The sequence below is a fragment of the Varroa jacobsoni genome, unplaced genomic scaffold (genome assembly GCF_002532875.2).
Source record: "Varroa jacobsoni isolate VJ856 unplaced genomic scaffold, vjacob_1.0 contig02482, whole genome shotgun sequence".
Taxonomy (NCBI): Eukaryota; Metazoa; Arthropoda; class Arachnida; order Mesostigmata; family Varroidae; genus Varroa; species Varroa jacobsoni.
This window is the reverse complement of record NW_019214822.1, coordinates 1-14,992: the sequence shown is the minus strand read 5'-3', so window position 1 is coordinate 14,992 and position 14,992 is coordinate 1. Positions and strand designations below refer to the sequence as shown.

The 14,992-nt window shown below is 38.0% G+C and overlaps 1 protein-coding gene across 1 annotated transcript; it reads left to right on the top strand.

Annotated features, from left to right (window-relative positions):
• The first annotated feature begins 13 nt into the window (after nucleotides 1–13).
• LOC111272518 (zinc finger protein DPF3) lies at nucleotides 14–10,867 on the top strand. The gene is made up of 8 exons (XM_022854015.2): nucleotides 14–212; nucleotides 3,803–4,044; nucleotides 7,680–7,824; nucleotides 8,012–8,295; nucleotides 8,649–8,952; nucleotides 9,163–9,382; nucleotides 9,749–9,999; nucleotides 10,466–10,867. Exons 2-8 carry the CDS (start codon nucleotides 3,807–3,809, stop codon nucleotides 10,779–10,781), a joined length of 1,758 nt encoding a protein of 585 aa, XP_022709750.1. The 5' UTR covers nucleotides 14–212; nucleotides 3,803–3,806; the 3' UTR covers nucleotides 10,782–10,867.
• Nucleotides 10,868–14,992: the final 4,125 nt, after the last annotated feature.

Genomic DNA, 14,992 nt, shown 5'->3' with positions numbered 1-14,992 from the left:
TGTTGCAGTGACTGTGTCTGTGATGGTGGCGAAAGAAAAACATCAACATTGTTCAAGTACAGTTTGTGTACGGGTTGGCTAGAGAACTCGCTCCACGAAAAAACTGTATCGTATCGATAGATAAACTATCAGGGCTAATAAATTTTATTAAGACCTTCACACTTAACTCACGCGAAGATCTACTCCAGTGTTGACCGTCAGTCATCAAATTGGTAGGTTCATAAACAAATTCAATGGTTTCAAAGGATGCCGGTTGCTGCACATCAAATAGGTATTATTTGTATACATTCGTCATGTCTCTGTGCTTATGCAGTGGTACGAATATAGCATTCAGCCCTATTTAGATGTATATACTTGCAAGCATCGAGTCATTCGATATCAAATCCAGATAAATGTTTCTATAATAAATGCTATATTAGAAACCTTCATCGTACACACATCATGTCATAATTCGCACGTAAGCCTTTGCGCGTAAAATTCCTATTCAAGGGATCACTCCTTGCCTAAGGCTAGATGTTTTCGCATTTATTTGTTGTAAAATATAGAAGAATTGCCAATTTTTGTCAGTTTATAGAAGCTACATTGAAAATTTAGTGACAACAACTTTTTATGAATAGGTAAATTAATGTTATATAAACTTAATTCTAAAATACAAGCACTGGATAGACGGTACTGTGACTTAAATACTAACATGATCTCAATACTTAAATAAAGTCCGATGGTAGTGTATTTCTCTATCTAATTAGGGGCAGATTAGGTTATCTATATTCGAGATGCTGGAAGCCAGTCGTACTCAACAGTACTCAATCGCAAGTGAAATGAAACACAATTAAAATTAACTTGGCGTCTATTGTAGCATCGTGTACAACTGTAAATAGGTCGAGGTTAATATTTTTTCGGAGAGTTGTTCACTATAGGATTCCCAACTAAATCAGTCTCCGTCTTCTATTTTGTTGTCTAAAAAATGTGGAAAAGTTTTCTTACGGCACTCAATTTGAATACTTTTTTGGAGAGTTCACTTTAATATTTTGTGCAGAATTCAGTATTCTGACGCACCCATAATATTATTAACATAGCGTTTTTTTGAGTTTATATTCGTTCTATGCACGGCCAGAATCAACAAGATAATTAACTAAGTAGGTTGAAACCCAGCCGACTTTCACTAGATTTCATCGCTACGACAGCTCTACATAGATCATGTGTCTTGATGTTTGACTGGGTGCTTGGGGTGCCCTGATAACGGAGGTGCATTTTGCATCATTACTTGGCAAATTGAACAAGGAAAAACGGCCGCGTTTGCGAACACAAGGTAATGTTTTACCAAAACAACGCACCATCATACAAGCCAGTGGTCGTTATCGTAGAAGTTTACAAATAAAGGTTTGAATTGACTGATCACCGTATATACCCGGTCAAACCTTCAGCACCTTTTTAGGCTTTCTAGACGTAAATTATCGCTTCGGAGAACAGATTTTTTTATCGAATGAGCAAGCTGTCATATTCTTAACCGCTTAAGATGCCAACTACTATTTTGAAGGTTCAAGAAGACTGTTTAAAGTAAGCATTTGAGAAAGAACTTCTTCCAGTGTTAAACTGAGAGTTTTTCGGAAATATATGTAAATCATTGCATTATTTAACCGTGCCTTATTCTTTCGTCAATGAATTGCATAGGTATGTCTGTAATAAACTGAAAAAAGAGGTAGGTATCATCGGACCGAATCTTTACGGGTACCATCAAATCTGCTAATATTTTTTACCTGTTTTTTCTACAGAACCTTTGTCATTGACAAAATGTTAGCACACATCCATATCTGACGCATAATAATTGCAGAAGTAAAACACTATAAATAAGAAGACATAGTACGCTTATTATACATTTTTCCACAGAGTTGCTTTATGTTGGAACACAAAATGTTTTTTTTTTGAAAATACAGCAGTGATTCACTCTTGCACCAAATCGTGATTTGTAGCGAAAAATGCGTTTCTTAAGATAATAGCAGGCGGCCACGTTAGAGGATAAATGAAGCTGAACTAGGTTGAAAGTATGAAATGTTTATGGTAGTCTAATATGGATGATATACATCGCAGCTTTATAAATCCTGGTTTGTCGATTACGGCTGGAGTGTATTGTTAACAGATAGGGGAGATGAAAAAAACTTCGCATTAAGCAGCCGAAATTAGTGAATAAAGGTAAACCGGTCCTGCTGTCCGACCTTACACTGTAAGAATTACGGTGACAAGAATGCAGTTATAGTTGGAGGCTTTTTACGACACATAATCACTGGACAGTGCTACTGTAGATCATTTTTTTTAAATCCTTACACCTCTTAAACAAAAAAATTAATCAAATTTCAATCTAATGTCGAAATTATTACTGGCTCATAACACACATAGATGCTTGTGCTCCCAAATCTTTACAAACTAACAGCAGGATAAACTACCATCCAAGTGACAGATGGTCAGAGATAATAATGGTATGTATTTGAAAATAAAATAAGTTGAAAACTTTAAAAAGCTAGGATTCTCTATGTCACGTTTGACTTTGAGTCATCTAATACTTTATACCTTATAGTATAAGGTTAAAAAGCATATCATAACATAATAATATTTAAACAAGTGCAGTTAGAGGGGTATGTCAAATGTTCTACTAACTGGAAAAAACCATTTTGTTACAGGCGTTAACAAAATTTTTTTTGGACAAATTCTTTTTGAAAAAAAAATTTATTTCTTTGAATAATTTTAACGTACATTCTTCAGAAGAATGTATTTATAGTTTATGGTTTGTCAATCTATGGAAGATAAATTTGCATGGACCAAAATTATTACTAGGTCTAGAGGTCGCAAGCAAGTTCTACGATTTAAACAAACCATCTAAGCCTCCCTAATCCAACTCGTTAGCATTCGTTAAATATACTCACTGAAATCGTACAAACCTATCTTTCGTAAGAATACTGTTCTTTTTAAATAAAAATTTTATTTTACTACACTAGATAACATTTTTCCTAAGCATACATACGTATACTCAATGTGTTCTTTATGCCTGCCATAATATAACCGGCTGCTGGACAGTTCGCAATTGGAAATGCCATTGTTTAATTTTTTCCAGCTATTATTGCGATGTCAATATAGTGTTATGATTAGTATTTTAGAAACCATTGCAATTACCTGCTTTTATAATGCGCAACGTATTATTGATATCATTAAAAGTATGTTCTCTTTTTTTGTTCATACCCAATTATTTTGTACTACCAACTTGGCAGTTGGTGTTTCTTCTATTCCAGCTTGCTCTTTTTGATGTGTCGAAGTATTGCCTTTGTTCCTTGCGTAGATGTTATTGTTTTTATGAACGTTATTGAATAATTTTCACTTTTTGTTCTTTCCAGGGCAACTCGAAGGCATCTTAGCCTTAAACTAAAATCTTGAAATAGACACGTCGTTTCATAGCCTGAAACTTAAAACGTTTGTTACCCCCGAGAACGCTTGGCCGAGTTCGAACTCTAGCTAATATGCAATAATGTTACCGTTATGTTATCCGGATATTTGACTTATCTATATACGGATTTTTTTTTTACTTTTTTTCTTATTTTTATTTTAGCTAGAGACCTAGTTGAGCTCCTTGAAATGGTGAAAAAGTGTGCTTCAAATATTAAACGAACATTTTAGACAATATACAGTTTCCCGTGCTTGTTTGAATTAATAACTGCTGCGTTCCCTGCATTAGATTTGCATTAGTTTAAGTATATATCTTGACGTTGTTCTAAATATACAAAAAATTATTTACCAAAGTTTGTTTTTATTTTAGCTTGATGGCCCCGGTGGTGTCGCGTGGAGGCGGGGCCTCGGGGCCTGTTTCAGAAGATGATATAGTCATCAAATCAGAACCATTGATGGTTCCGGAGGATGAACCTCTTAAAACTAACCCCAAACTGCTCGCAAAACTCAAGGAGGCTTTATCAGATGCGTCCTATCGAGAAATGGTCGAGAGCACTGCGAACGTTAATACTCGCATAGCGATTGAACGAAAAATACGCCTACCGTTTCTTGGTAAGTTAGAAAATAGATACTAAACGAACCTATGGGCCGTTAATTTATCGAACTCGAAGCATTTTATCAAATTAGGCGGATAAAAAGACGTATGTAAACCATAGCATACATCAGCGTTTAGCCGGCAGCAATCACGCACCCTCGCCTAACCCGCTATGCTTTTTCAATTTTTACACAATCCTGTTGTACTATACCCGAGCTTGGCTCACACTACACCCAGCCCAACATGAACTATCATTGGGCCATAGACGTACAGCTTCACACTTATACTGAAATATTTTTGGTATCCTGCAACGCCAATTTCACTATCGTGAATCAGCTATCCCGTTACAGTTATTGTATCTTTTTTTACCTTGCTTTAGTGATTTCGTCTTATTAGTGCAATATTTTGTTATCGGTTCAAGTGACTGATACGCTATGGCAGTAGTCTCGTTACCCGGTTGGAACATTCAAATACTTATATAGTTTTTTTTTGTCCTAGCTGTGTCCTAGCGTTTTCCCATTGTCATAAAACATTTGATTCGTGTTAGACTTAATCTAGCAAAGTATTGGTCAGTTGTAGACCGACATTTTTACAGTTATCCATGTGCAATATTCCTGATTGTATTAATTGTGTTATTCCGTTAGACATAATAGATCTGGTTACAATTGTCTTAAACTTAATGAAGTTAATCTTACTCCGTGCCTGTGAATCTGTTATCTTGGTACATTTATTTTATCATTTCGTTTCCGTAGTTGGTCACTTTGCTGGGATAATTGTTCCAAAAATCTCACTACCTTATTTCAATCAATCCGTTGCCGCACTGAATGTTTTCTGATACTTATTAACTTCGAAATTACCATTAATAATGTAAATAAATTTCTTTCCATTCATACTCATGTGGGGTTATTCTCCGATTCCGTAAACCTAACGCGCGTCTTATTATCTCATCTCTTAACATTACTTAACTAAGATCCCGTATCCTATTATAGCTATTATGGTTGTATCAATTGAAGTGTCGTGCTTAGAAAAAGTACTTATAGTAAAATAGAGGAATATCAAATACTTACTTGGATGGTTCATATTTCATCAATTATTTTGTGATATTACGACTATTTCTAGAAACAGTATTCGCACAATCAAAGAATATGAACTTTAACCATTTATATTGCATCAATTATAAACCATCTGGATAAAAATCAGTATTTTACTTTCAAATCAAACAAAAGTGAAATAAAAACTACTCCTTGAATTCAGTGGTGCACTTATATCGAAGAGCTTGAAAAAACAAACAACTTCCAACAGTGAAAAGTCAATCTACGCAAATTAACAATCGTTTTTTTTGGAAAAAACTTCGGGAAAGAACTATTTATTCTATAAAAAAAATATACCAACTATGTATGTCGAGGTGATTCAGATTTTAGGAGTAGTTTTGCAAATTACTTAAATTAGAATTACGTACCCCTTTAGGGAAAAGCGGCTGCTCCTCTGAAGAAACTATTGATGAATTGGAAGAAGCACTAATATAGTTCGCATTTGATCCATTCCTAACCAGTCGAGCAAAATTACCTATTTACCATCAAATTGCAAAAAAATTTAAAATAGGAGATTAAATATGATGCTGGGGCTATCATGCAGAACTTGAAAGGATCAGGAACATCTTGATAGGAACCTTTGAGCCAAGAAAATCGATTTGCCCAAATTGAGGTCACGCTTAATTGGAAAATAAGCTTCCGCGCAGTTGAACCAGGATGAAACCTTAATGGCCCAAGAAAAAATCGGTCCAATCCAAGTACCGTAAGAGGCCGACCTTGGCCGGACAAATCAACAGACAGAGTTTTATTTAGTAGTATATATTGGATTGTAGGAAAGTATTGACCGTTTTTCAAGCTAGGTGGTTTCAAAGTTACATAGGTAATATAAGTCGCGTCGTGCCGGCATTGGTATAATTTGAAGGCTGATATTTGACAGTAATATATATGTTAAATGTGTTAGAATGCGTTCTTAAGATAGAGCGCCCCCAAAATGAGTAATATTTTTGAAATTTCGCTATATTTTACAGTTTTATTACAGTAAAGGCACAAACGCTAGCTACGCCCACAAAACATGTGGGCTACTTATGGTAAAGGTGCATTATTGGAAGAAACGACCGAAAACTGGTTATGTTACCTGCCTTCCGGAATTCACGATGTAAATGTGCTTCTCGTACTGATGCACAAGTTATGGAAAAAATTTATAAAATTACTAAAGTTGAGAGAGATCGATTAATATTTATCCCCAAGCAGCTTAATAATCTAAAGAAAGCCGGCTAAAGAAAGCTTGATATTTATATATTAACACTAATTGACAAAGAATTTATTCGACTGAATTTACGTTTACAAAAACCTACACAAAACGCAACGAAGTCGAGGCATTTTTAAAGTGGTTAATTACCGTTGACAAAAGGTAGATCACATACTACAATAATGTGCAAATAAAGAAAAATAAAAGTCTGCTTCAGAATCTGTGGCAAAGCCTAAACCGATGCCAAAGAAGGTGATGCTATGTTTTTGGTGGTATCGAAAGGAAATCGTGGGTTTAGAATTGCTACTGCCTGGCCAAATAATCGAACCGGACCTTCACTGTCAAAGATTAGCGAGGTCAAACAAGCCACTGAAAAAAATTGAAAATTGAAATTAGTGAACAGAAGGGGGTGGTTGCTAAGACCACTTCCATCTTCAGCTACCCGACGAAAACAAAGAACGTAGATGAAAAATTCGTGTGTATTGACTGTATAGCCCAGATCTTGTCTTATCAGAATATAGTTTCTTTTGGTCTTGGCAAAACCCGTTCGATATTTATCTAGTGTCAATAAAGAAATGCAAAAATCATGTGCTGTATTTTTTTTTTTAATCAGAAGGTTATTAGACTTAAAGGGCTCAAAAACTCATCAAATGGTACAACGATTTGTAATTTGATACATCTGAATTTTTGTTAAAATTAACGATTGTTTCGGAAAGGGAAACGTAAATTATTCATTGGGTTCTTTAGATCATCTCAACAATCACTTTTGGACTTTCTATATTCTTTTGGGCTTTTTGACCAACTTGAGCGCTTGCATTTAAGAGAATTTTCCCCTGCTATCAGCCCAAAATTTAATTTTGCTGGATTTTTTGTTTGAGCGATTTATACCTACCAATATTGCCGGGCACGCTGTTACTATTAAAAAGTTGTTTGCGGATAAAGAAATATTTCGAAATGGTTCGAGTTTCAAATTAAAGTAGCTATAGGCGAATGGCGGTTATATTTTAGTAAACATAACCGCTAAGAATGACACTTCTAGCGCATCTACACATGTTTTTGAAAGATCTGTTTTTCTTTAGATGCAGTTTTAGAAATAATTTACTAACAATTTCAGTTTACATGTTTTACACGGTCTAATTAAATTGTGTGCGTTGTTTGGCACTTTGTTTCTAACGGGGTTTGAGATTTCAATTCAACCGTTGTGAAAATCTAAAATAACACTGGTGTATTCAAATTTTATTGTAAATCATTTAGAGTTGACTTGCACAACCGCCCGAATCAGACATCGTTGCTTGCTGCTGGTAATATACTTTTCTACTACTCCAATAATCGTTAAGTAATATTTTACAATTGCGTGGGTTCTTATTCGCAGATCAGCAAACGAATTTGGCGCAAACACATAGCTGCCTAAGTTATTCGCGGCTCGAACGGTTACCTCCGCGCCGCCATGGTCAACTCGTTTGCTATCCGGCCACTTCGTGGTATAAAAAAAAGCGGCAATACCTGCTTAATGATCGGTAACTATTCTTCAGTTTTTTTTCTGTATACCTCTACTAGACATGGTAACATTGTGCTTGTAAATTATAAGGTTCCATGTTCTTATTCCATAAGCATACTGTTAGCTGTTGCAATGCAAAAAATCAATTCGATTTCGAAAAAAAAATACGAAGTTTTCTGGACTACACCGTACGGAACGGAATATAGGTTAGTTAAGCTACTGGCTGCAAAGGAGCGAGGCGAGACACTGGAAGGCGAAACAGCCATTGCGTTAGTGGAGAACTCCGGCCCTTCTGGGGCTCTCGCACTTGCACCCGGAGGGATCTCAATGGATGAGGATGACACTTCGCGCGACGCGAACTCAGGGCCAGGCGCCAACCTCGGGAGCGGTGGTTCAGTAAAGAACAGCGGAAGTCATCATCTGAATGATGAAAGCAACCACTCGTGGCTTCGTGACCAACAACAAGAATTTATGGATATTGAAGGAGAATGTAAGTCGACGTAGAACAATATTCATTTGGTGTCGCTCGATTGGTCCAGACCAAAAGGAAGCAGTAACATTTGAATTATAGGGGTAGCTTTCTATACGAATCTACCTATAAAAACGACTAAGTTATACGATTATTTAGTTACAATAATAATTAGGTCAAGTAATATTACGAGTCACAGTAATTAGGTTTTATACCTACGTATTTTCATTTTATATCCAGCTATCGTTTGAGGCTCAAAACTGCGCACAATTGTTAAACTAGTGTATTTCGACAGTGAGTTTATGCAGGATCTGTCTATCAAATATATATACTATATATATTTTATACATGTATATATCTATATATACATGCAGATGCATGGGAGGAGCCAGAATCGGATTACGATGACGACCGGGACGACAGCTACGGTCCTGGTCGGAAGGATACAAAAAGAAAAAGTGGAACTGGTGGAACTAAGGCTGGTGGCCGCGGGTGTGGCCGTGGAGGCGGAACAAGAAAGGGACGTCGGGGCGGCCGAAGTGGAGCGAGCAGCAAGGACAATAGTGATAAAGATAAGGACGGTGGAAACTCGAAGGACAAAGATTCAGGAAACTCAAAAGACAAGGACAGCGGCGCGGCAGACGACAAACCATTTGTCTGCGATATTTGCGGCGCCAAGTAAGTACACAACACTGTATGCATTTAACATAAAGTCAAAAAGTATGAGTATCGACATTATTTCTATAAACTCGTGCGTTTTCTACAGGCTGAAATTACATATTGAGTCAAAAGCGAGCTAGTTATTTAAATAGATTCATTTGATAAGTCATTTCAACTCTACACACTTTTCTGTTCTTATTTCTTAATGCTTCTGTGTATCACTTGCAGGTATAAAACTCGTCCTGGCTTGTCATACCACTACACACACACTCACGGGTCGCGGCACGCTGACACACCGTCACCGGGCGCGCGTTCCACTTCGCCCGCTGCTGCTGCTGCTGCTGCAGCTGCAGCTGCTGCTGCTGCTGCTGCTGTAGGCAGAGACGACTCCCATTCAAGACAGGGCAATAGTGACGCTTCGCCTCTAGCTGGCCTTCGCAAATTTCAGGTAGGACTGTTTCCACGATGTGCCTAGTGGATAAGCCCTTACTAAGCACTGTCCGAAATTAAACAAATTTTATTAAATTTAGATTAGCGCTGAATATTTGTTAAATATTAATAGCTATTATGCCAATATCAACAGTTACGATTACCGTGTGTAATCGAATCGTGCTAATTAGTAGAAAAAGCTTGCAAAAAAAAGTGCCACATAGGTACTGCTTGACAAGCTTCTTACACAATTAGACCTGACTGAACAGTTGCCTGAATTATCATAACAGGGTCTGCTGTTAGGACGAAAAAACGTTTAATATATAGGGTAAATTTCACACAGATCGCATAAAGATCGTCTGCTTGAATCTGATGACGCTTCCAGGATAATTTTCTGTCATTCCTGAAGACAGATAAAGAGGGCGGAGGTAAGGACTCTGGAATTGGAGATGAAGTTGCCACGCCACCGAACGACCGCCGACAAAACTACTGCGACTTCTGTCTGGGGAGCGAATCGGAAAACAAGAAGACCAATAAACCTGAAGAGATGGTCAGTTGTGCAGACTGCGGTCGGTCGGGTCACCCATCGTGTCTGCAGTTCACTGACAGCATGACCGCCAACGTCAAAAACTATAGGTTTGTTATCGTCAGTTTACCGATTGAAGATTTGTATCTAGCGAAATTTGATTTGCGAGCGACTAAGATATGACTGTACCAAACAGTTACTCGTAGATTTTAACATATGTATCTTTACGCGTCTATTAAACTCAAGGGCATTCAAAACGAAGCATATTAAGTACATACGCATTCTTCACATATTGTACAACTTCTGCAGTTCTATGTAGATCTCAATTGCACCAGTAACACAGGGATCCGATAGCTCTAAATAGTTTGCCTCGCATTAAGATATAGAATGCCAGATCACAATACTGAGTAACTATACGAACTTTTTGAAGTAAATAAATCCCTAAATAAACGCGCTTACGCATGTGCCAATAACAAACGAAATCCGAAGCACGTACTGGCCTGTACGTGCTACGTACTATTGTTATCTTTCATTCATCTGTTCGTTCGTTCTGTCCGTTTGTGTCGACGTGCATAGGTGGCAATGCATAGAGTGCAAGACGTGCACTCTATGCGGGACGAGTGAGAATGACGATCAGCTGCTATTTTGCGACGACTGCGACCGCGGCTACCATATGTACTGCCTCTCGCCCCCGCTTGCCGAGCCCCCAGAGGGCTCCTGGAGCTGCCACCTCTGCCAGATGGAGGCGACCGGCGTGGCGCTGCATACGGCGGCGCAGAACGCCCAAACGACAACAGCGGCAGCTGCAGCCGCTACTGCAGCTGCAGCTGCTGCGGCAGCCGGTGGCGGAAGCAGTGGGTCATCCTCGCCAGCGACTGGAAACTCCAAATAATAATAATAATAATAGTAATTATATTATTATTATTATCATTATTAAGGCAGTAAATAATAACCAGGATATACTTATTAACAACAAGACCCAGTTGCCGATTGACTACAGTAACCAACTGAAGAACCGAGCCAAACTGACCACTATAATAAGCACGTACTTATTTGTGTGTATACTCTTATGCTGTATCCATTTCTGTCTCTGATTGTTCAGCCTCTTCGTTCCGTCCGTTTGTATCGGCGCGTAGAGGCGGCAATGTTGTAGTATAACAAGTACTATATATACAGGACGAGTGAGAATGACGATCAGCAGTATTTCCAAAGCTAGCGACTAGATTAAAGGAAAAGAGTCAACAAGAGTCGCAAAAGGCGCCTATGCTCACTTATAAATGATAAAGATGTAGATGATACACTGATTATGATGTACATGCAAGTGTGGCGATTAACACGAATCGTTCTTCTTTATCGTTTTAAACCATCACTTTTGAAATGAAATTATCTATTCGAAATTCTCTATAGATGATCAACGGTTCGACAGGTGTGCGATACAGATCACAGAACTGCGTATCTAGAAAGATATTTGGATAGTAACAGCAGTTCCAATGACGATTTTTAATTTACACGTTGACTAATTCAGAAGATAAAAGAATTCTTGAATTTTTCGAAATTCTGCCATCAAAAGAAATCAACAATTACCTGCATTCCAGGAAAAACATACTTTTTCAGTTTTTGTAGCTTGAAATGGGAATGTTAGGTCTTTGTAAAGATGAGGTTGAGATGGCCGCCTGTTTCTATGCTAATAACAAGTTTATAATTAGATCCTTGATGCCTTAGCTCAATAGAGACACCTTAGTTTCTCAACCATGACAATTAAGACTGTGTCCATTTTTTAATGACTCTTTTCGAAATCATCGAAAAAACATTTACATATGGTTATTTTTTGTTTCCTTTTTATTTTTAACGATGTAACAAGACTCTTAAAATATAGCTGTTGGTGGGAAAAATTATTGCCACGTGGTGCACAGACTAACCGGAATTCGGAACGGTTTAGTTTATCGTACGTACCTATTTAGTCGTATTTAAATGTCACATCACAAAAATCTGTGATAGTTGTAAATGTTGGGCGAATAAAACGTAAGTATGCGTGACCATCGTATGTGCCACCGATGATAATTTGAATCCAAGAAGCATTCGTTACGGTATGTGACGTAATAGTCACCTAATAGTGACGTGTATGCCTGGAGGTAAATTTGGGAGACTGGCAGCGACTTGCGGCACACTTCAAGTAAACCAGGTCAACTCTCTGGGATAAGACAACATGACAATTCAATATGACCCCCTTTTTATTTAGAAACAGTTAAGGTTTGTTGCCTTAGCGCGAAGATCTATTGCCATTATTTTGTTCATGAATGGAAGAAATACATCTAATGTATTTCTTTACAGGATTGCAGTCTCTGTACGAACAAGGGTATTAAATCTAGCCCTGTACATTCAGAAGCCGCTCAAAGAGTATATAATATGTCATAACAATAGTCGTTGGTCTGATTTTGCACGTTCGTATTGTATATTCGTCCGTTATATGTACCTTTAAACGCCCGTCATGATCGCAATTTATCTAACTCTAGTGGTCAGCACTAGCAGCGGCAACCCAGTCATGGCAATTTGGCGTGTTCTGCTTGTGTTTACTGACAATAGTTAAAAATAGCAGACACTTATGTTTTATGGAAGTAAACAAAACTAAATAGTTTAAGCCTAATGTATGATTAACTCGAAGTTATGTGGCTGGTAAAGCAAACACTAGCCTTTTATATAGACTGAGTTTTTAATCAAGGAGGAAAACTATTTGCGATAGTCATCCAATCACCGTCCACTGTAAGGCACGGATTGATTTATCATAACGTATAAAAACAGGTAAGACTGTGAAAAATAAATTAACTCGTAAATTCTATGAGTGCAGGTTAAATTTAAACAAGTTATGGTGCTGTTCTGAGCAAGCGTGTACCATAACACGTTAATAACAAGCTAATTATACAATAATAATAATGATTATTATTATAACAAGCATGTTCTATAAAAGTGTACATTATTGAATGGGTTCGCTAATAAAGATATACGTATAAAATATGGAAATGTTATTGTTACTAATGGAGTAACAACTCTAATAGATATAATAATAGGATGGATAATCTAATAGATATTTTTAGAGGCCACATCAACAACATAGGCGGCAAATATTTTTTTGTATAATGACTGACAACGGATCTCAACTTTCGAGCTTTCAACTCCGTAATTTCAATTGTCTCTCCTCATATTTAACTTAGAAAACTAATGAATAACCCATGGCATCACTACGCGCACGCACGAAATTAGTGACGTTCGACAAAAAACAGATTTTGAGGATTTCACACATACTAAGTTAATTCCGATTGGACGGAGTTGATTTTTTGATTATTAACCATTGGGTTAAGGAGTTTAGTTAGTTGTGGGTTTGAATAGCGAGCCTTCGCCTTACTTTACGAATTTGTATCAGCATGCAGAGCTTGTCTTTTGAGTAAGTCGGCGAGTGGAATTAAATTGAAAAACAGCAAAGTTACGAGATTGCTATGATGTACATAGGAACAGTGGGGTGAATAAAAAGGCTAATGGATCGTCAAGTGCTAAGCATGTGCAGGGTTAGATGCGTTAGCATCCCTTGCACAACTGGGACCGAGGAAGTCAACGATGAAGCCCGGGAAGACATCAAGCAACAGTAGCAGCCAATGGGCTGGGCTTTTGTTCGGAGCCACAAGGCGCTGCCTCGCTTCAGTCACCTCTTGGTCAAACATCTACCGAGCACGACCAGCGTGGGAAGGACCACCACAATTAATTATGAAGATGGACCAAAGGTATTCCCAAAGGTGCACCAGAGCGCATCCCCGTGGCTCTTTGTGCAAATTGCATAACCACGATATGGTTCGCTAGGCTCATGATATCCTCTGAAAACGAATACAACGGAGTCGGTTTCATATATATATATATATACATGTCTTTACATATACAGGCTCTTTGATCAGCCTTATGCTTTTTCGTAGGGGGAGTTAAACGGTTCGTTTTGGGGTATCACAATGCATAGACTACAAGGAAGCGACCGTGGTAGGTGATGGCGCAGTTTAGATAGGAATATGCCTATATGATGTGTCAATGGGTATTTGAAGTATTTAGATTTTACCTGAACCATTTCTCGTAACATCCAGCATAATTTTCCGAAGTTGTTTTGCAGTTAAATGTTTTAGTAATTAAGAGCTATCTACCTTCACTTGTTCGAACTCATACTTTAGATGAGCCACTGTTACAGAAGTAATTTTCTGCGCCGTCTGCTGAAGTAATGGCAGCTGGTATCATGACTGTTGCGAGCTAAGGATTTTTCATATAATAATTATTTGCGCAGTCGTGTTACCTGCTTTCAACAGGTGTATAATATATAGCAAAACGTCCATGATTGTCGAGATGATGGCGTGGTGTGTAGCGTATTTGCCCGGTAAACTTAAGACGGACGTGTCATCTGGGTTAGTATCCGAGCTCGGACATGTTTAGCTTCGTACTGCGAGCCAGTTGTCTAATGAAATGCCTTGCGCCACTGCCGGACGTAAAGCTCGAAGCATAAAAGAACCTCTGCTTTTCAATTGGGTAGCCTAAAATTACATGCACGGAGATCTCTCTGTTCTGATTTCTGTGACATAATAAAGTTTCGTTCTTAGCTGTGATGTGCTGTGCGTTCTGCCGATTGATTAACTATTTCTTTTAGGAATGGACATTTTCCGTTCATCCACTTGTTTACCCTTATCACTTCAGCCAAGCAGTCGAACGGATAAAGCGGGCTCGAACCGGACATTCCGCTGTGCTCTCCAGTAGTTACTACTATAATTTCAACGTGCTGTTTGGTGTATCCATGATAAACAGATGTACAACTCCCGTTTTATTTATGCCTGTTTGTTCAGTGTTAGGCTCTTATTCGACTCTTTTTCCTACATACATATATTCTCTTTCCATCTCCGTTTAGTGCCTGACTGGCCAACTACTTAGAAAATAGACTGAGGCAAAGCTGCCTCTGTTCGGCAAGATGAAAAGAATGCACTATGGCCAATGCCACCCGCAAAAACCTAGAACCGCCGTTTTCTCTACGGTTACAATGATATCATTTGGCAACAGCAAGATCATTAGAAGTAACTTTAGCAT